Source organism: Coffea arabica, chromosome 7c, assembly GCF_036785885.1.
Source record: "Coffea arabica cultivar ET-39 chromosome 7c, Coffea Arabica ET-39 HiFi, whole genome shotgun sequence".
NCBI lineage: Eukaryota > Viridiplantae > Streptophyta > Magnoliopsida > Gentianales > Rubiaceae > Coffea > Coffea arabica.
In genome coordinates, this window is record NC_092322.1 from 13,039,058 (window position 1) to 13,061,758 (window position 22,701).

At 34.9% G+C, this 22,701-nt stretch overlaps 3 protein-coding genes, 1 long non-coding RNA gene and 1 pseudogene across 5 annotated transcripts; 2 read left to right on the plus strand and 3 right to left on the minus strand.

Annotated features, from left to right (window-relative positions):
• Window positions 1-308: 308 nt before the first annotated feature.
• On the plus strand, window positions 309-2,181 carry LOC113700461 (glucan endo-1,3-beta-glucosidase 8-like). The gene is made up of 2 exons (XM_027220926.2): window positions 309-780; window positions 968-2,181. Exons 1-2 carry the CDS (start codon window positions 440-442, stop codon window positions 2,064-2,066), a joined length of 1,440 nt encoding a protein of 479 aa, XP_027076727.1. The 5' UTR covers window positions 309-439; the 3' UTR covers window positions 2,067-2,181.
• Window positions 2,182-7,246: 5,065 nt separating this feature from the next.
• On the plus strand, window positions 7,247-8,459 carry LOC113700572 (putative late blight resistance protein homolog R1A-10). The gene is made up of 2 exons (XM_027221044.1): window positions 7,247-8,051; window positions 8,137-8,459. Exons 1-2 carry the CDS (start codon window positions 7,247-7,249, stop codon window positions 8,457-8,459), a joined length of 1,128 nt encoding a protein of 375 aa, XP_027076845.1.
• Window positions 8,460-10,740: 2,281 nt separating this feature from the next.
• LOC113700573 (glucan endo-1,3-beta-glucosidase 5-like) lies at window positions 10,741-12,920 on the minus strand (annotated as a pseudogene).
• A 4,091-nt stretch (window positions 12,921-17,011) lies between these two features.
• LOC140010507 (uncharacterized) lies at window positions 17,012-17,758 on the minus strand. Of its 2 annotated transcripts, none has more exons than XR_011817791.1 (2): window positions 17,520-17,758; window positions 17,012-17,320 (listed from the first exon to the last, which is right to left on the minus strand). It is a non-coding gene; the product is annotated as an uncharacterized lncRNA (long non-coding RNA). The 2 variants fall into 2 exon arrangements; XR_011817790.1 differs by having other exon boundaries at window positions 17,458-17,758.
• An 867-nt stretch (window positions 17,759-18,625) lies between these two features.
• Window positions 18,626-21,027, minus strand: LOC113700574 (glucan endo-1,3-beta-glucosidase 8-like). The gene is made up of 2 exons (XM_027221045.2): window positions 20,702-21,027; window positions 18,626-19,778 (listed from the first exon to the last, which is right to left on the minus strand). The coding sequence occupies exons 1-2, from the start codon at window positions 21,025-21,027 to the stop codon at window positions 18,626-18,628; spliced, it is 1,479 nt and encodes a 492-aa protein (XP_027076846.2).
• Between the last annotated feature and the right edge of the window lie 1,674 nt (window positions 21,028-22,701).

A 22,701-nucleotide genomic window follows, 5' to 3' on the forward strand; every position in this document is an offset into this window, starting at 1 on the left:
AAAAAAAAAAATCCATTATTAGAAGTATTTCCTTAGCATGCTAATAGCACCAGAAAGACAATTGACTAGATAGTCATATAGGTTTTTTTTTTCCCCAAAAAAATATCTAGAAATCAAGAACTCCTAGATATTCCTAAGAATTGCAATTTACACAATATTTGGTGCCTAAATTTAGTAGCTCTTTGTTGATGGTCTATATTTTGCGTTAACCATAAATTTCTACACAAAACCATCAAGAACCTGTGAAATTACTCATTTTCCAGCCTGCATAGCCCTTCATTTCTTGCTAATTTCACGGTGTTACATTAGTTTACCTCCTCTCCCCACAATGCAGACACATCTTCTCCAACTTTCACCTATGCAGCTTGCTTTTCTATATCTGTCGCCTATGCATCTTTAACTGCAGATTTTTCTTGAACCACCACCATCATCATCAAAAATGGCCCATATGGCCTTAGCCAGAGCCCTGGGATGGGCCATTTTTGTGCTCCTGGTGACGGCAAATTTCGCCGAGTGCATCGGCGTGAACTGGGGTACTCAAGCAGCACAGCCTTTGGATCCTAGCATGGTGGTTCAAATGCTTCAAGACAACAAGATTCACAAGGTTAAATTGTTTGATTCAGATCATTGGACTGTGAAATTCTTTGCAGGGACTGGCATTGAAGTCATGCTTGGCATCCCTAATGACCAGTTGTCTAAGCTTTCTCATTACCGTAATGCCAAAGATTGGGTGAAACAAAATGTTTCCACACATATATATGATGGAGGTGTTGATATCAAGTGAGAAGCTTGCAAGCCTTTTTATTTACACCTTCTTGTACGTGCATTTTCGTTCTCATGTACATAGTTACCTCTTGTAAAAATCTTATTGCATTAGTTCAAAATACGCAAGATTTAGTCGAAAACCGTGATGCGTATAGAAATTTGTTTTAATCCTTTTCATGGTTTTCGTGAATCTATGCTACAGGCATGTTGCTGTTGGCAATGAGCCATTCTTGAAGAGCTACAATGGTTCCTTTACACACACCGTTTTTCCAGCATTAAAGAATGTTCAAAGGGCTCTTGATGAAGCTGGACTTGGAGACAAAATCAAAGCATCCATCCCACAAAATGCGGATGTCTATGACTCTGGTTCAGGGGGTCCATCAGAAGGAAATTTCCGCTCAGACGTTAGAGGCCTTATGATCGAAATAGTCAATTTTCTCAAGGAGAACAAATCCCCGTTTCTTGTGAACATCTACCCCTTTCTCAGCTTGTATGAAAATCCAGATTTCCCCATTGGATTCGCCTTTTTTGATGGTAACGCGCAACCCATCAGGGACCACAATGTCCAATATACCAACATGTTTGATGCAAATCTAGACACACTGGTATCGTCCTTAAGAAAAGCTGGGGCTCCTAATTTGGAGATAATTGTGGGAGAGATTGGTTGGCCTACAGATGGAGACGTTTATGGGAATGCCACTATGGCTAAAAAATTTTATGACGGCCTTTTCAAGAAATTGGTAGCTTCCAAGAAAGGAAGTCCGCTGCGTCCAGAACCTGTGGAGGTCTATCTCTTCAGTCTAACAGATGAGAATCTGAAAAGCATTGCCCCAGGTTATTTTGAGAGACACTGGGGGATTTTTCGCTACGATGGACAGCCTAAGTTTGCACTGGATTTTAGTGGCCAAGGGAACAACAAAATGCCGATTGGGGCGAAAAACGTTCGCTACTATCCTTCACAATGGTGTGTGTTTGCCGGTGCAAAAGACATGAATATGGTCATACCTAATCTAGACTATGCTTGTCAGCGAAGTGATTGCTCAGCCATGATAGCTGGAGGATCCTGTAGTAAATTGGACAAGAATAAGCACGTATCTTATGCGTTCAACATGTATTTTCAGATGAACAATCAAGACTTTGAAGCCTGTAATTTTCAAGGTATGGCCAAAATTATCGAAGGAAATGCCTCAACATCAGAATGTCTCTTCCCAATAGCAATTGAGAGTGCTGGAGGAAGACTCGAGAATGGGATAGGAGTGAGCATTCTTGTTGCAATTCTGATCTCCCTTGTATTTTTCTAGGATATACAATTCCGTTTCCTGGATCGGCATATTTTGTAATTCCAACACTGGATTTCAATATATTAGGTAGGTAGAACCCCAGATTGGCAAAAAGCTCTCAAAGAATAGCTGACAACCATACAACCATCCTAAATAAATATTGTAGAGACACCCCAAGATCATCTTATAAAGCAGAATTAAGTCTAGAAGAACTTTCTAACTCATGCATCCTAAAAGAGATGAGTTGGGAGCTTTACTCTTCATTAATTAGCTTTATCTTTCTCCGCAGATATTTGTTTTGTACGTTGTTCATGAGTAATCATGATTCAGTTCATGAAAAGCTATTAATTATTCAGACAACAACCTATTTCAAGAACAGAAAGAAGATAAGGACCAAGGTGCAATTAGAAATCAATGGTAGGTGGGTTCTGAAAGAAGGGAATAAAGGATAGTTTGACAGGCAAAGGGAGGGATACAACTTCTCTGTCAACGATATCAATTGCTTGGAGTTTTACTTAATAACTGTCTTATTTTTTTTCCTTCATTATTTAGAGTTTCTTAGAAAGTTTAGTCAAAATTACTTTGGGAATTCTAATCTGAGTTTTCTGATCGATCTAACATAGCTCAATCTCGTTTGGAGTTAGCTCAATCTTGTTGGGAGTTGGTTTAACTTTAGGATAAATTATCTTTTACCCCCTGTGATTTGCTACTTTACAATGTCATCCCTATAGTTTAAAATCTATATATATAATCCCCTTGTAATTTGTGTCAATGTGTCACGGTTAGCTTTTGCGTTAAAACTAATAATCAATAGTAAAAAGTCAAAGTCAAACTAATAAATTGACAAATTTACCACTTCATTATTTCTTTTTTTTTTTTTTGCTCCAAACATAAAAAAGAAGAAATTGAAATAAAAAATAGATAAATAAGAACTAGAAAATACTAATTAAAGATTTGGTTTACAAACTTATAATGATATTTGTAGTAAAAAAAAAAAGATTTGATATTTTTTGTTTTATATTTCCCTTCTATCTTTTTTGTTTCTTATTTATTTATTTTATTTCCCTTCCATCTCTTTTTGTATTTGGAGAAAATTAATATTTTGCAGGCCAGAGTATAGGTTTTTAAAATCATCTCTTCTCTTCCCAACAAAAAAAAAAGATAGAGAAAGAAAAGAAAACATGAAAAAGGAAAAAGTAGTAATTTATTAATTTGACTTTGACTTGTTACTCTTGGCTGTTAATTTTAATAGAAAAACTAACGGTGAGGCTGTAATTCAAATCATGAAGAGGTTATATATAGGTTTTTAAACTATACGCTACACACATACACACACACACACACATATATATATATATATATATATATATATATAGGTTTTTAAACTATGGGCTTTTATGTAGCAAAGCACGAACGTACAGGAGTAAAAGGTAATTTACCCTTAACTTTATCAAGCTACCTTCTTTAAAGCGAGTAAGATCTATGGCCTGATGAAGTTATACAGCTTCTGCGCCATAAACTTTTTGTTTACATATAGATATACTACAAAAAGTATCTGAATAAGCGAAATAGAAAAGTATCATTAATAGCTAATTGTAGATGTTGTAATACATCAACAGCTTCAAGTTATATTTCCTGAGAATGCAGCCTTGAATGGGGTACGCAGAGTCCTAACAGATGCATAGCTTTGTGACATAAAAATATGTAGTTTTTTGCTAGGAAATTTTTCTTTTTTAATCCTATATCAAGAAATCAGACAAAATATTTTTGTATTCATATCTTGGCAGCCTTGTACATGTTAGCTATCCTCAAAGCTTCATTAGGCCATTGTTATAGTCAGTCCAATGTCACTGAGCCAAAAAGCTTCACATTTTTATGCCATTTTGCAGCTTCATATCATCCACCATGGATGCAGGATGCGTGTGGCCATCCTTCCCCAAGTGATACCTACATTACGTATTGCAAACTGTATCCCAAACAAAAGAAATGAACAAGACCATACCAAAAATATGGCTTGGTAAATTTTGTTGGAAAATCCACATGACAAGAACAGATTTCCCTTGTTGGGTAGAGGGTTTGGAGAATTTGAATCTAAATGCTGATTTAACCCCGCTAAGCAACTCATGGGCAATAGCAGATGAAATTTGAATGTTGCAATCACTTTATGGTAAAAAAACTCCTTACACCTAATGATCAGCTGTTGTGTATGCAATATTTGAATTGCTGAAATTCGAAAACCACGTTTGCAAATTCCTTGTCAAACTGTCCTGAATCGTAAGGCTTTTCTCATCTGCACAATAGGGGAAAAATTGGTGAGAACGCAGGGGGTTCATGCAGAATTAGTTGAAGGGACTTTGCATTTATTATCTGCTACATTTGGACGATAGTCGTGCTCTCTCTGAAAAAGAATGGTTTTAGCTTTTTGGTATATAAAAACGGAAAGGGAAAATGACCACTTTCATTCTTCACATTTCACCAAAATATTCTTTTTATCCCTCGCTTTTAAAACGAAACAAATTCGTTCCTGATATTTAAAAAACTGAGGCTATTACGTACATTCTGAAATCAATTTTCAATCTGAATCCAACCACCTAGCAACCCGGCCGCTTATAATTTTTGGGGATATAATTGGTAAATCACTTGATTAATTTAACTTGATATTCACGTGAAATTTAATGAATTCAAAAAGGAAAAACAAAAAATCATAACATAAAAAAGAAGGATTAATCTTTCATGCATTGTTATTATATATAGTGACGGATCTAGATATCTGCCACATCATTTCAATTTAATTTAAATACCAAACTTTGTATGCATGATATATTTCAAGACTTGCAAGTGTATATACTAATGGTGTATGAAAAAATTTACCCCAAAAAAATTCTACTATTCCAAGACAAAGAACAACCTTTTTATTTTATAATTTTTTTTTTTTAGTTCAATAAATGTCATGTGAATCCGATGGAGTTGACCGAATGATTTATCAATTATATCCCCAATATTTATTACTAGGTTATTGAATGGTTTGATTCAAATTGAAAGTTAGAGTTTAGGGATGTAATAGTTTCAATTTTTAAATATCAAAGATGAATTTGCTTCGTTTTAAAAGAGATGGATGAAAAAAATAATTTTATGAAATGTGATGTATGAAACGGGCCATTTTCCCGAAAAGGAAATAAAAAAAAAAAAAGAATGGTTCTTCAGAGGTTGGACGGTGGTTTACTCAGACGGAGGAGTTGACCTGGACCACGAAAAGATTAGGCAACTTCAGTAGTTTTAATCTAGAACTCTATACATTTTGTTTATAAATAAATATAATGTTTTCTTCACACGGGAAAGAGGAGTTGACTAATGTGGAGGCGAGAGAAAGCAAGAAACAGCTATCAAATCCTAGTAGCAGGTCAATCAAAGTAGATTTTGAGGTTTCCACCTCTTCATTTGCTATCAAGAAACCTGAATTGAAAGTTAAGAAATGGTCCAACCGAGGGATATGGCTATGTCTAGGTTCAATTATGCTTCGTTTGGTGCTGCATTACGTGATCTCGAATCCATTGAAAGATGGTTTCGTCGTGAGAGAGAGTATCTTGAGTATCGTGGCCTCTGGAAGATGAAGATGGAGCTGAAACTTCTGAGAACATATTATACCTGTGCCCGTGAGTGGGGCAGCAAGTATGGATTTTTGGAACATGAGCAAGATAAGCATGCAAGTCCGAGAGTTATCTTGATGACGATTGAAGATCTTGTTTGCAAAATTTCCAATGAAGCTCACTCCCTCTGTCTTGCATCAAATCACGATTATAGCCTGGTTTTGAACATGATATCTGGTTTTAGAACAACCATAAGGGCTATGAAACGACATGTTATAAAACTGTCATTCATGTTTTCAGCAAACTCTCTGGAATATCGACTCGTGAATATGATTCCTATCGTGATTACTAATTTTTCGAAAAATCTGATGGATCTTCTTTGCTGTGTCAATGATGAAGCTCTACGTCAACTAATTGATGCCCTTGTTGATAAGCTAAAGTTTTTCAACAATTTCATTCGCTTTACCAGGACGAAAAGGTGTTGACTTTATGCAATCCAAGGACTTGTATAGCCATGTTGAATTTGTTGCTGTCAAAGCAGCACAGCTGATCTTCATGTGGGGTTTTTATTTCAGAAATGATGGAGAACTGCTCGCTCAGGTGCAATTGGAAAAGACTCAGCTGCTTGAGAAGATTAAGCTTGTTGATCCTCACATTGGACAGATTTGTGTTCATCTCCTTACAGCTGCAAAATTATCAGGATCATCGACAATTCTGACTTCCAAGAAGAATGGGGATATAGCAGCAGAATTCATTGATTCTCTGCTATGTAAACTTTGGGGGCTATTTGATTATGATTCAAGCTTTATGATTTCTGCCAAGGACCAAATGCAAAGACTTTATGAAGGACTAAGATTCCTGAGAACCATTCTCCTTCAGCAGTACAAGGTCAAAGAGCTACTTGACAAAATACGGAATCACTTAAGACTTGTGGTCATTGATGCTGGAACAATAGTTTGCTCCATTTCTCGGAATGAATTGAAAGAAGGCTTGGCCAAGGAAAAGGATCTTCTGCTTTTTTATTTGTTGAAATTGATCAAGTATATTAAGTCAAGAGTTGCACAAGAGTACCTGTTAACATCATCATCTAGTTTTCCGACAACCAATGAGTTGGGTTTTTTGGATTCTTTCCAAGAGAAACTAGAGCAACTATCAAAGTGCGAGGCAGATTCAGTTGCTTTTCCGAAGGATTGCATCCATATATTTCTGGAAAATCTTCTAATCTTGAGATCTTTCCTGAATAATATTGTGCACCAGTGAAACCAGAACGCAAAACTTCAAACTCTTTGGAGTCGTGTTATGGAGGTGGCTTACAAGGCAGAGACTATAATTGACTTTGTGGCAGTAGGTGATAGACCTGATAGTTATCGGATGTCATTCGATACCATCAATGAAGACATCAACTTTATTAAAACTGAGGCCTTAGAGATCTATGACAGGATGCAGCCTGACATTGGAGGCCAGAAAACTACCAATTCTTATAGTCACATGCCATCACATGTTAGCACTCCTATACTCGATGAAGTTGTGGTGGGATTGGGTGATGAGGCAGAAACAGTTATTGAGAGACTTACAAGAGGAACAAGGTAGTTGGATGTTGTTCCAATCGTGGGTATGGCTGGACAAGGTAAGACAACATTGGCCAAAAGAGTATACAATGATCAGTTAATTATGTGCCACTTTCATGTTCGTGCATGGTGTTGTGTTTCACAAGGATATCGGAGGCTAAGTTTGTTATTAAAAATCTTAAGTGATATTATGGATAAGCTTCCTAGCCAATATTTACAGATGAATGAAGATGATTTGGCTGTAGTTAAGGGAAACAGGTATCTGATAGTTTTGGATGATATATGGGGCATTGAGGCATGGAATGGGATGGAAAGATCTTTCCCCAATGACGCCAATGGAAGTAGAGTTCTCTGTACAAGTCGCCTTCACAATTTGTCATCAGAATTTAAGCTAGATTGCAAACCTCACCCTCTTCGCCCACTCACTGATGAAGAGAGTTGGGCTTTACTACAGCATAAGTTGTTTGCCAAGAAAGCTTGTCCTCCACAACTGTGTGCTCTTGGGAAGCAAATAGCAGAGAGTTGTAAGGGGCTACTTCTTGCTGTTGTTGTTGTTGCTGGATTTCTTGCAACAATACAGCAATATCATTGGGAAGAAGTTGCAAGAAGTCTAAGTTCCAACGTTCTTTCTGACAATGAACTCTGCATGAACACATTTGAGTTGAGCTATAGACACTTACCTGATTATTTGAAGCCATGCTTTCTATATTTTGGTGCATTTCAGGAAGACGAAGAAATTCCTATCCAAAGGTTGGCATTGCTATGGATCTCCGAAGGATTTGTGCAGAAGACTGGGGTAAAGAGCTTAGAGGATGCAGCAAATGAGTACTTGATGGATCTCATTGATCAAAGTTTAGTAATGGTTAGCCAACAAAGATCTATTGATGGGGTGAAAACTTGCCAAATTCACGACTTGTTGCATGAATTTGTCATCAGGAAAGCCAAAGAAGAAAGTTTTTTTGCATATTTTACATGGGTATGATGAGCTTTACACTTTTACTGCACCATACAACCCATACAGGTTGGGTATCTATGCTGATGCAATGGCCTTTAAGAAGTCGAGGCTCTTCTGTCCTCATTTACGCTGTTTGCTCTTCTTTTCTAAGACTCTTTTTGCTCCTGAACAGAAGCATGATTTTTCATTCATGTTTCGGATATTTAAACTTCTCAAAGTGTTGGACTTAGGGGACTATGATCTTGGTCAGAAGTTTCCATTGGAGGTAGTATTGCTGGTTCACTTGAGATACTTGGTGATTTAATGTGGTGTAAAGTCCATCCCGTCTGCGATATGCAAACTCTCAAGGTAAGAAACTTTCAGTTGAAGGGAGCCACAACTAGTGTTGCGTTGCCAAACACATTCTGGATGATGAAGGAACTGAGACATCTAAGCATTGCAAGTACTCGTTGCTCCTTTGGTTTTATATTTCCCGCTGACGATCTTGAAAGATACCCAGATTTGTCTCAATTAGGCAGCTGTATCCTTGCAATCGATTGCTGCAATGGTCAAAGTTTTGCAAAGATACTGGGCAAAGTTACCAAACATTCATAGACTAAAATGCGTACGCACATCAAAAGAAGACATTCCCTTGTATTGCTATGACGAAATTGTACTGGACCATCTGAGCCGACTACAATCACTCCGCATGGCTCGATTTTGGGAATTTAAACTGGATTTCCCCGACAATTTGAGAAAATTGACTCTCTCAAGCAATAGGCAGCCGTGGAGTGAAATTTCAAAAATTGCAAAGCTGCCCAATCTAGAAGTGCTCAAATTACTTTATCATTCCTTTGTGGGAAAAGAATGGGAAATGACAGAAGGGGCATTCCCAAAGCTGAGATTCTTAAAACTGTAAGACTTGGAAATTGTGGGATGGACAGCCTCTGGCGATGATTTTCCCCCCCTTGAGAAGCTGGTTTTATGCAGTTGTCGGACGCTGGAAGAGGTCCCTTCTTGTTTAGGGGACATTCCAACTATTGAAATGATTGAGATCAGATCATGTCACAAGTCTGATGTGAATTCGATAAAGCAAATTCAAGAAGAACAAATGGACTTGGGAAATAAGGGTCTAAAGGTTGTAATTCATTAAGAAGATTGGGGTTGCAAATTTTCCTCAGGCCTGACATGAAGGAGAATCTATTTAATTCCTCACTTCACATGTTAACAGAGTTCAATGCTGGTAAATATGGATATTTGTTTATGCAGATAAGGTTTCCTTCCTCAATTAACTGCTTGTGTTCTTTGTATCAGTTCAGTAATGAGTTCTTCTTCTTTTTTTTGTCAAAGCAATTATTGGAATGTACCTATATTTTGGTTGGGCAACTTTTAATTTTAGTTATCAACATTTTTGAGATGTAATTTATTAAAATTATTCATTTTTCTTATTAGTGTTATGATTGAAATGCAATAACTCTATTTAAAAGACACCAGGGTAATTTAAGCATAACAAAAACTAAGATCAGATTACCAGGTTTGATGTGATAACAGAAATTCTAGTTAGGATAAACTTCAGAACATCTGCCGAGCAGAAAACATAGATTTGATTAAAACGAAGTACGACAACTAAGTTTTCTACCATGCTGAACGTTGATCTAGACTTCATGCAATTCAGCAAGAAAAAGCCTTTGTCACTCATAATCTAGACCTGGAGAACTCAAAGATATATATGGTTTACATGTCATAGTTATAAAGATCAACGAACCAAATTTAGTCAAGTAATACATGACCTGATCAATTTCTTATATTCTTGTTTCTGATTTTTTCTATCATTACTGAACTAAATTGAAGAGCATTATAGAACAATACTAACAGAACTAGGCAAGGAAAGGCACTGAATTGGGAGTGCGTGATAAGTTACTTGGCAATAGAGCTGCAAACGAATCGAACCGCTCGTAAGCGGCTCGAGTTCAGCTCGAGTCGAAATCGAGCTCAAACTCGAGCTTCAAATATTAAGCTCATTAGGCTCGCGAGCTCGAATATATATATAATATTTTTTATTTTTTTATTTTTAGTATATATATATTTTAGTTTAAGTATATATATATTTTTTATTTTCTTATTTTAATAGTAAAATTACATATATATATCCTTAATATTTTATTATTTATTAAAAAAATATTATTTTATTTATTTTTTAAAAAAATAAAATAATTTTTTTATTTTTTTCGAGCTCGAGCTCGGCTCGAATTGATTCGAATCGAGCTCAAGCTTTAAATTGCCGGCTCGTCGAACTCGAGTTCGAGTTCGAATTTGGTAAAATTTAGTCGAGACTCGGCTCGATTAGCCTAAATCTCGAATCGACTCAGCTCATTTGCAACCCTACTTGGCAACTTACATCCCAGATGGTTTGACAAAGCCACGCGAATATAAAACTGCATACAGAATATGTATTTTCTTGGAGATTCAACATGTCTTGATTAAGCATATAATCAGTATAAGATGTGATGAATACTGTTATGCATCACAGGAATGTTTAATCTTACGTGGGTTAAGCCTTGACACATTTTAAAACTAAAAAAGAAAGAAAGAGAGACAAGGGAACCTTAAACCTGAGAGTTAACATTTGACATGGAGCTGATTTTAAATTGAATTTGAGGCCACACATATCTTTTATCAACAATTGCAAATTGACTTTTGTTGAATTTGATAAACCTAATCCCAGAAGAACCCTCAAAAGCCGGCAACTCTTGAGGGCCTCCTAGGGACTTATCTACCCAACTAACCCAACCCCCAACCCCGATGTAGGATAGAGGCCACACATATCTGATAGGTGAAAAAGTACATAAACATCAGCATGAATGATTAGCCTATGCTATATGGCCCCAAATCCATTATAATCAGCATGTACACATCAAAGTGAAGCAATGGAACAACGTCTGCACAACAGAAATCATCAATGATATCAATGATGGCTTGAGAGCATGAGCCAGGCTTTGTGCGTATCCACTAAAATTAGGGATCTCAGCAGCTAGTATTTCGACAGGGAATGTGCAGGATGGAGTTGAAGGATCGTCTGAGACTATCTTACCATATCCGTTGTAATAACACGATTTGTTGGATACACTTTGAGATGCCTTCTAGAAGCCCATATTAAAGGCATACGAAAGCCTCTGCATGTATGTCAAATTGCTGCATGACCCTCCAAGATCCAATGTCGTACAATCTGTAGTGTCACATGCGTACTTTGCTTGATCATCAAAAACATTATAAGCAACTTTACCAATATCTTATGCGTATCGGTCATTGAAAATGCACCACCTTTTAGGCATATGTGTAATGTCTATAGCTGGTACTAGGTTGACATCGTGCCCAAGCCCCTGAAGATCAAAGTTGAACTTAGGCTGTCCATCAAATTTGTAGATACCCTAGTGTCACATGAAGGATCTGGCATTCTTGCTTATCTTATTTTCATCAGACAAATTATGGAGATAGACATCAATCGGACCAGGACGTCAAGGAGTTCCTTTCTTACTAGCTACAAATTTAGCCAAGCCCTGATAAAATCTCTGTGCATTTGGGATGTTTCCATCTTTTATTCCATCTGTTGGCCATCCAATTGCACCTATAATGATTGTCATGTTTGGACACCCCACTTTCTCTAATGCAACATCGAACATATCATGCATGACCTCTATGACATTTGAATAGGTTTTGTCCCCATCTTTGAACACTGAGGTAGAGTTGTTCTCAAGAAATGCAAATTCAGTGTCACCGTTAAACAAATCATTAACATTAAGGAGTGGGAAAATAACCACTCCAATTGGAGCATTGTAGCTCTGCAGAATCTGACATGACCTAGTAATGTTTGGCTCTAAATCTTTTCTGAAAGCAGCCTTCGATGGTTTCTTTACAGGGATGAGGACGTCAGTGAAATGATTCATTGTTGCTTTAATGTCATTTTTATTCATTAACTTAAGAGCTTGTTGCATCCAGTCCAATACCTGAATAGCTTCGAGATATGTTTGATTGAAAAATTTTGTCGATAATGGCATCGTCCCAACGCAAACATAGCTATAAAAAAAATCAAACAAAAGTTGACCAAAAATGAAAACATAATCAATGAGAAAGCTAAAAAAACAAAGGAGAAATTAAATTGTTAACCATTAAATTATACTCAAATTTATAACCAAAAATTCATCTAATAATATCTCTTTCAAGGTGTAACGGGAGTTATAAGGTACAACATTCGGATTCATCTTGTGGCTAAGTAATGGCTCTTAGAGTCTTGCCTCACCGTCAGCAGGAAGGATTCTCCTATGTGATAGGAGCTCATTCATTCAACTATTGGGATAGCTAAGTGGTGGCTAAGATAGAGCGCTTATCCTAGTTCGCAGGCAGGTCTAAGGATCATATTCTAGGTCTGGAAATTGGGGGTTGGGAGTTTATAGAAAGAGGTAGGAGCTATTAAAAGAAAAACATACATGAAATGGACATTGGGATGCCTTACAATAATCTGAACCACCCACTCGTCCACATCAACCTTACGTTTCATCGTCTATGTCTATTGATTAGGCATTGTGATTTCCAGTCCAATGTTAGTCGCTGAAAAGGCTTCCAAGACATTGTCACTTGCACTGAAAAGCTTGACGTAATTGATCTTGTTTTGCATCAGCAAGTCAACCACCATGGATGGTATCATTCTTTGTGTTGCCAACCTTCCCCAATTCATACCTAAATAACCCTCTACATAAAGGGTCTCCAATGAAAGAAATGAAATTGACATATTAAGAGATTGAAGCCGTTCATCCCACTTTGATCCCACTTTTAATATCAATATGTGGAGTTCAATCTAGTTCCCCAAATGAGGAAGAAAATTCGAAAAAGTGATCATTGGCATAAATATGAAAAAATGTACCAAAAACGAGATGGTTTATCACAGGTTCTGTACAGGTAATCAATCAGGAAAACACGGAATGACAACCACTGAAATTGTATTGACAACTGTTGAAGGAAAAAGGTAAATTGAAAATAAGTGGTTCCCTTGTAGATTTGAACAACTAATACTACTTTTTTATTTGGCAATGTTTTCTAAATTAGGGAAAAAAGGTAAATTGAAAATAACGGTTCCCTAGTAGATTTTACCAACTAATACTACTTATTTGGCAATTGATGTTTTCTAAATTAGTAAATTCCCTAGAATCTGGTTTCTATTTAGCACTGAAATAGGATACAGATTACAGACATAACCACTCAAGGTCCTCAAGGATCCTCTAGCTTTTTTTTTTTTTTTTGTGATTTATTTTAGTGTAAGTGGAAGATCTTAAACTCGGGAGCTTTCATTTACACTCTCTCTCCCTCCTCTTCTCACCTCCCAACATCCTTTAGTTTTGAACAAATATAAGACAGATTTGATTTGATTTGTCATTCTCTAACCTAAAGAGATACAAAACAAAATCCTCAAAAGTTATAGGCTTATATAGCTCTATGACAAGTATATCAAAAGCTTGATTTTTTCAAACAACTAATTAAATGATTTTAAGAAAGATTTAAATATGAATTAATTTTTATATATTGACAATGTATACTTTGTTATAGTTGGATATATGATAACTAATCCGAATTGAAGTTTAAAATTTGGTATGTATTAAAGATGAGTAAAAAATAAGAAATCCATTGACGAAATGATTTAATTGTTACAAATAATATCTGTTTTTAAGTGTTAGATAAATTTTGTAGATTCGATGTAGATATACACCTTTTTCGAAGTTATTACAAAATTTGTCAACATAAATAGGATAAGAGCCAATAAGATTCAGCCTAAGACATGTGCTAGTAGGGGTGCAATCAAGTCAAATCAAATTTTGTCTTAATCAAACTGAGCATTGACTTAATTTTATTAGGGGTGGATAAAAATACCCACTAACCCAAAAACCCACGACATTTGATCCTATCCGATTCAAAAATGAAGAATCCGATCCGTATCATTTGATCAGGTTAAAAAAGGATCGGGTACCTATTTAGATGTGGGGCAGGTTAGGGTCACATAATTAAAAACCTGCAGATACCCGACCCGTTCTTCATATATATATATATATATATATATATATATATTTTTTATACACATACTATAAAATAATATATTTAGAGTTAAATAAGCAATTTTATTGAACAAATTACATTACAAATATGGGAGACTATAGTTTCTTATAAAATTCATTTGTAGAGGTCATGATCTTATATTTTTTTTAAAAAGAGTTTAATTAATGTAGACTATATATATTTAAAAAAAGTGCTACTTATTTCAAATTTTTATTGATTTTGAATTCTTTTAATTTTTTTCTTTTTCTTGTATTCTCTTCATATGCTTGTTTCTTCGTAGGAGACTTTTTTCGAGAAAAAATCTTTGTTAAATGTTAGATGAACATGTAAAACAAAAAAGTAAATTAGTATAAATTATTTTTTTAAAAAATTAATTGATAAGTGGTGGAGTGGGTACCCATTGACTCAATCCTACTTCAGAGGGTACTCAATAATCGGGTACTTGTTGATATGTGGAACGGGTAAGGGTCAAAAAATGCCTGACTTGCAAGGTGCGGGACGAATCAGTCAAATGGTGCATGGAGCGGGTAACCAACCCATGCCCACTTCTATATTTTATCAAGTTCAAGCTCAAACTCAAACTCTTAATGTAAAGATCGAGTTCGAGCCGAGTTGAGAAAAAAATGAATAAAATATTAGGAATATATATAATTTTACTATTCATATATATATGTATGTATGTATAATCGAGCTAGTTTGTGAACTAATGAGTTAAGCATTTTTTAATTTGAATTCGAACTCGAGTTCAATTTAGTAAGTACGAACCCGACTAGAACTCGATAGTGTCTGAACTCAATCCGAACTTTGAATCAAGCTACTCATGAACGGCTCATGAGTGACTCAACTTGTGTGCAGCCCTATGTGCTGCCAACCGTGTGATTTTTTTTTTATTCCGCTTCATTACTTGGTTCCCTGGTTCCATATGAGTCACTTGTGGCATTAGGTGTAGGATGTCTAGCTATTATCTCTCTCAAAATTTATCTTCCTTGGTTCCGCTTCTTTCTTCCCTTTTATTTTGAACTCTCTACTTTTTTCTCATTCTTTCCATTCTATTTTCTTCCCTCTTATCTTTCTTTTCTTCTTTTTTCTTCCTTCATTCTCCCTATTACCCGGGGATCTTTCTTCTCTAATAATGTTTTGGCTAAATTAATTATAACGCCCAGTGATTTTATATAATGTCAAATGACCCCTCTAAAGGTTTAAAATAGCCATATAACCCTTCTATGATTTTATGTAAAGTGAAAAATAGATGAAATGCACAACTAGTTATGATATTTATACCAAGCGAACTCTAAAAGTGTGTGTGATAAAATTTTAATCTCCATAAAACTCCCTTAACATTTGTATAAATATTTACTTTATCCTCTGTGTTTTTTGCATTTATCCATGTAATCCCCTCATGCTTTTATATAAGGTAGTTAAGTCATTGATTGATTCAGCATCTAAGTAAAAGTACTATTGGTATTTCAATTAACGACATTATGTAAGTTATTTTTGCTCAAGATTCTACATTACATAAAACCATATGGGTGAAATGAACATTTTGAAATGTTAAAGGGGTCATGTGGCAATAGATAAAACTACATGGGAGTTATATATAATTTACCCTAATATTTTATATGACTTTCTCTATTCTTTGGAATTTATATTATTGTTCTTTTCAAAGCCTTCTTGAAAATATACTTTCCTTGGTCATATATTTTTTAGAGTACACTTGTATATTCAAGATACATTTGGTAAATCTGGACATATAAAGCTTTCATTGTTGTGTGGAAAATCAATGAGCTTACACATTTATATCCCGGAGCACCTCTAACTCGAATTTTGATTGAATAAACTCAATATTCGGCTAGCTCAATTAATGTGTGATACCCATTGAACACCGATACAACAGTTCTTTTATAGCTCTATTCATTAGACACCAACTACCTAATGGCTCGACAAAGCTTGGCCAATGAAAACATTGTCTTGAGTTATAATCAAGTAAACTTGGCTGAAGTTTTGCTCTCGGAAACTCCATAATGCTTGGATGAACACATATTAATTTGGATTTAGTATAATAGTAAGTATCTATTGGATACCCGCTAGGGAAAAATTTTTTTTATTTGCCACTTTATAGCCATTCCATTGGACAATTGTTAGAAAACCAATTTTCCACCCCTAATATCCTTGTATAAAAATTAAAAAGAATCTATATGACTTCCTTTATTTCTTCACAAGAAAACTTTGTTCTCTTATCTCCCATAAATAGGATGTACCTTTTAATTTTCAAAGAGTATTAGGGTGCGTTTGGTTCTACAGAATTGGAATTGAATTAGAATTGAAATTCTGTGAATTGGAATTCCAAATCATTGCAATTCTTTCGTTTGGAAAATGCATAGAATTGATATGGAATTTATTTGGAATTCCAAATTCTTTGTTTGCATGGGAGAAGAATTCATTAGGAATTAGAATTGTTTTCATGAAACATTTGCTTACATAAAATTTTTCTTTTTTTCTTTTTTATAAAATAATTTCTTTTTTTCTTACATTTAGCTAATTTTTACTAAAAATTTAAAGGAAAAAACCAATTTGTACCTTTAATAATTTATTTTTTCTTGCATTTAGCTAATTGTTACTCAAGCTTTAAAGAAAAATGCAAATTACTTCCTTTTTTTTGCAAAATATCAGCCAAAACCCCAAAACCAGCTAAGGCATTCAGGCAAAAATTACAACCAACAATGACAGTAAAAATAGAAAATATTGCAACAATGACAATATAAATCGACACCTGCATACCAAGAACAGAATACTTATGCTAAATTGCTTGCTTAAAGTTTCAAACAACCATCATAGAGACAGAGGTTATATACACTGTAGTGGAAAAAGTAGCCATCATTTCTGGCTACTTTAACATTGAAATGGTTTGTTAACAATCGAAACTTTTGGCCTTTGGTAGCAAGACCATTTCTAGCCAATTGGTAGTCTCTTGGCATCTCTTGGCGTCTGAAGCCTTTGAAGGAACAACATTTGGGGGTATAGCAGGTGGCAGTGGAGGCAGTGTTTCTGATGCATCTTCCACTTTAGGATCCATCTCTAATTAACCTGATTTGCAGAGAAGAAATGTAAGTTTGATTGTATACAGAGACAGTATATCTCCATAACAAGCAGATTTGCACACAATCCTACAGGGAAATGATTTAGTGACTTATAGGGCATATGATTTGGAAATCAGAATTTACTTCGAACGTTCAGCCAAATACTGATATAATCCATGACTACTATAATGAAAAATGCAAATTACTTCTTTTTTTGCAAAATACCGGCCAAAGCCAGTTCGTATTTTAGAATCTTCCTTTCGAACTGAAGAACCCAGTTCGAGAAAATCAAACAGGGCTAAGGAGAGAGCACTTGGAGGGGTGGCAGGAGTGGTGAAGGGTAGAGGGATGGCCGGAGGAGCAAAGGGCAATGGGGGAGACGGTGGTGAGAGAGGCAAAATGTTAGGGTTGAGGTGGAAGCAGCAGTGGACAGCAGAGCAATTGTGCTGAGGAAAAGCGGTGAATTAGATAGAGAGAGGGACGCGAATTAACTTGACCCGATTTTTATTTTTTACCCACATTGGATCCGCGTGTAGACCCGTTTTTGAGAGTTTAGATGTGAAATTGGAATTAGAATTCTTTTGATCTGATAAAGAATTCAATTCATGGAATTGGAACCTCTTGGCATTAGAATTCAATGCTAATTCTATGGAAAGGGCAGCATCCAAATACAAAAATTAGAATTGGGGTTCCAATTCCAATTCTAAATCCCAATTCTATAGGGTACCAAACATACCCTTAGTATATTTGGATCAGTTCGGTAGTAAACTTCTAGTTGTTTCCCAAAAACATTTATTGGAGGGGACTTGTACCCGATGTTTTGGCTTGAGAGAATGGCAAGAACAGATCTGCCTCTTCTACATGTAACAATCTGAGTGACACGAACAAATTTTATTTTTCTGAGAAAAAATAGTTCAACAGTCCAACTTTTTCTTTTTCTTCTTCTCTTCTTCTTCTGTTTCTGTCCTTTATACAAAGTATTCTCAAGAAAATTCAACAGCGTACAATTGTAAAACCAAGAAATTTTAATCTAATTTGGATTAAGACCTGACCTAATATTTAAAACTACAAAGGAAAAAGAAAGATGAGGAAGGGACTGAAAAGATAAAAAGAATCTTATGCCTGAGAGTTAACATTTGACATGGAGCCGATTTTAATTGGATTTGAAGGCACTTGTTTCTTACAGGTGAAATTGTAAAACAAAATCATAAAGTCAGTTGTCATTTGAAGGTATGTGCATATTAATCTGTATGATTAGCCTATGCTACATGGCCCCAAATCCATTATAATCACATGTACACATCAAAGTGAATCACATGAACAACATCTGCACAACAGCAATCATCAATGATATCGATGATGGCATGAGAGCATGAGCCAGGCTTCGTGCGTATCCATTAAAATTAGGGATCTCAGTAGCTAATATTTCGACAGGGAATGTGCAGGATGGAGTTGAAGGATCATCTGAGACTATCTTACCATATCCGTTGTAATAACACGATTTGTTGTACACATTTTGAGCTACCTTCCGGAAGCCCATATTAAAAACGTATGAAAGCTGCTGTGTTTCTGTCAGATTGCTACATGACGCTCCAGCTTCCATTGCTGTGCAATCTACAATACTGTCATGTGCATCCAAAAATTTTTCTCTTATTGTATTATTAATATCATTTGCAACATCACCGTTGATGATGCACCACCTTTTAGGCATATGTGTAATGCCTACAGTTGGTACTAACTTCACATCACGCCCAAGCCCCTGTACATCAAAGTTAAACTTAGGCTGTCCATCAAATTTGTAGATGCCCCAGTGTCGCTTGAAGGATCCGGTACTCTTGTTTATCTTATTTTCATTAGACAAATTACGGATGTAGACATCAATTGGACTAGGACATTGAGGAGTTCCTTTCTTACTTGCTACAAATTTAGCTAAGCCCTGATGGAATCTCTGTGCATTTGGGATGTTCCCATCTTTTATTCCATATGTTGGCCATCCAATTGCATCTATAATGATTGTCATGTTTGGACACCCCACTTTTTCTAATGCAACATCGAACATATCATACATAACCTCAAAAACATTGGAGTAAGTCTTGTCCCCGTCTTTGAAAACTGAGGTGGAGTTGTTCTCAAAAAATGCAAATTCGGTGTCACCGTTGAACAGATCATTAACACTCAGGAGTGGGAAAACATCTAGTCCAATTGGAGCATTATAGCTCTGCAGAATCTGACAAGACCTAGTCATGTTTGGCTCTAAATCTGCTCTGAAAGCACCCTCTGATGGTTTCTTTATAGGGATGAGGACGTCAGTGAAATGACTCATTGTTGCTTTAATTTCACTTTTATTCATTAAATTAAGAGCTCTTTGTGTCCAATCCAATACCTGAATAGCTTCCTTGTTTGACAAGTCGCTCAAAACTTGCAAACCATCTTCCTCCTTTGAACAAGATCCCTTCATATCTAATCTTAAATGCATTTATTGAACAAGATCTAATCACACATGTATCAAAAAGGTGAAAAAGAAATAAAATAGTAAAAAAAAAAAGAGTTCAAAAAGAGAGAAGTTTAAAAAAAATAAGATAAATTTTTTATATTTTGTGAGTTTGAGGAGAAAAGACTAGCACGATGAAATCTGGAACGGAAAACGGAAAAAGAAAAAAAAAGAAAGAGTTGGAAGAAGAAGAAGTTGCAGGGGAAAAAAGAACAGAGGCAGGACAAGAATGGATGAAAGTGACGGCAACATGATTGCTTTAGGCTTAGAGTCAAAGAAAAATATGAGAAAATTTCAGTTTGGGTTCAAAGTTTTAACAAATTTATGTTTTGACCTCTAAAGTATCTCAAAATTGTTGACGTACTTAGAAATATTTTATAGATTATAGATAGTCCTAAATTTTAGTGTTTTATTTCAAATAAATCTCCAAAATTAATTCTAAACTATGAAATAAACATTAAATCATATGACCTATTAGTTGATTATTCTATGTTATTTGTATTTTTTTGTTAAATAATTTTGAAACATCAAACATCTACTAATATACTTTACATGATATTAACCTATGGTTAGACATTTTACATAATATTTTAATTTTAATTAAATTATATTAATGACATCATACTGACATCATCCGATTTTTGACACCGGTCGAACCCGGTTGGACCCATTGACTCCTGACCCCTAAACTCTACCGAGTCTTTGTCCGGTCCGAGTTTCAAAACATAGCCTATGTGACAGGAGCTCATTCATTCAACTATTGGGAAAGCTAAGTGGTGGCTAAGATAGAGCGCTTATCCTAGTCCGTAGGCAGGTCTAAGGATCAAATTCTAGGCCTGGAAGTTGGGGGTTGGGAGTTTATAGAAAGAGGTAGGTGCTATTAAAAGAAAAACGTACATGTAATGGACATTGGGATGCCTTACAATAATCTGAACCACCCAGTCGTTCACATCAGCTTGATTTTTCAGCTTCTGTGTATATACATTAGGCATTGTGACTTCTAGTCCAATGTCAGTCACTGAAAAGGCTTCCAAGACATTGTCACTTGCACTGTAAAGCTTCACGTAATTGATCTTGTTTTGCATCAATAAGTCAACCACCATGGATGGTATCATTCTTTGTGTTGCCAACCTTCCCCAATTCATACCCAAATAACCCTCTACATCAATGGTCTCCAATGAAAGCAATGAAATTGCAGATATTAAGAGATTGAAGCTGTTCATCCCACTTTGATCCCACTTTTAATATCAATATGTGGAGTTCAACCTAGTTCCCCAAATGAGGAAGAAAATTCGAAAAAGTGATCATTGTCATAAATATGAAAAAATATACCAAAAAAGAGATGGTTTATCACAGGTTTTGTATAGGCAATCAATCAGGAAAACAAGGAGTGACAACCACTGAAATTTTATTGACAACTATTGAAGGAAAAAAAAGGTAAATTGAAAATAAGTGGTTCCCTTGTAGATTTGACCAACTAATACTACTTTTTTATTTGGCAAGTAATGTTTTCTAAATTAGGGAGAAAAGGTAAATTGAAAATAATTGTTCCCTAGTAGATTTTACCAACTAATACTACTAATTTGGCTAGTGATGTTTTCTAAATTAGTAAGTTCGCTAGAATCCGGTTTCTAATTAGCACCGAAATAGGATACATATTACAGACACAACTACTTGAGGTCCTTAAGGATCCTCCAGGTTTTTCTTTTTTTTTTTTTGATTTATTTTAGTGTAGGTGGGAGATTTTGAACTTGGAAACTTTTATTTACACTCTTTCCCCTCCCCCCCCAACGATCCTCTAGTTTTGAACAAATATAAGATAGATTTGGATTTGGTTGTGTCATTCTCTAACCTTAAGAGATACAAAACAAAATCTTCAAAAGTTAAAGTCTTATATAGCTCTAGGACAAATATATCAAAAGCTTGATTTTTTTAGACAATTAATTAAATGATTTTAAAAAATATTTAAATTTGAATTAATTTTTATATATTGATAATGTATACTTTATTATAGTTGGATGTATGATAACTAATCTGAATTCGAATTTAAAATTTAGTTATGTTTTAAAGATGAATAAAAAATAAGAAATCAATTGACAAAATGATTTAATTCTCACAAATAATATCTGATTTTTAAGTGTTAGATAAATTTTGTAGATTCAACGTATATATACACCTTTTTCGAAGTCATTACAAAATTTGTCAACATAAATAGGATAAGAGCCAATAAGATTCAGTCCCAAAACATGTGTTGAAAAATACCCGCTAAAATGAAAATCCGTCACATCCTATTTTATCTTATCCGAAAATTATGATACCCGATCCGTATTATTTAATCAGATTTAAAGAGGATTGGGTACCCACTTAGATGTATGATGAGTTAGAGTCACATAATTAAAAATCACAGATACCCGACCCATCCCGCATATTTGTTTTTTTATATTTATACACATACTATAAAATAATATATTTAGAGCTAAATAAGTAGTTTCATTGGACAAATGCATTACAAATATAGGAGACTATAGTTTGTTTACTAAATTCATTTGTAGAGGTCATGATCTTTTTTTTTTTAGAAAAGAATTTAATTAATATGTAATATATATTTAAAAAAGGTGCTTTCTATTTCAATTTTTTATTGATTTTGAATTCTTTTAATTTTTTTTTATTTTTCTTGTATTTTCTTCGTATGTCTGTTTCTTGGTAGGAGACTTTTTTTAAAAAAAATCTTTGTTAATCTTAAATGAACATGTTAAATAAAAAGTTAATTTAGTATAAATTATTTTTAAAAAAATTAAAGGGTTAAGAACAAAAAAGCCCATGTGATATATGTAATATACGGAAAGTCCCCTGTGGTTTCAAAACATACAAAATGATAACTCATGTTTTGAACTAAA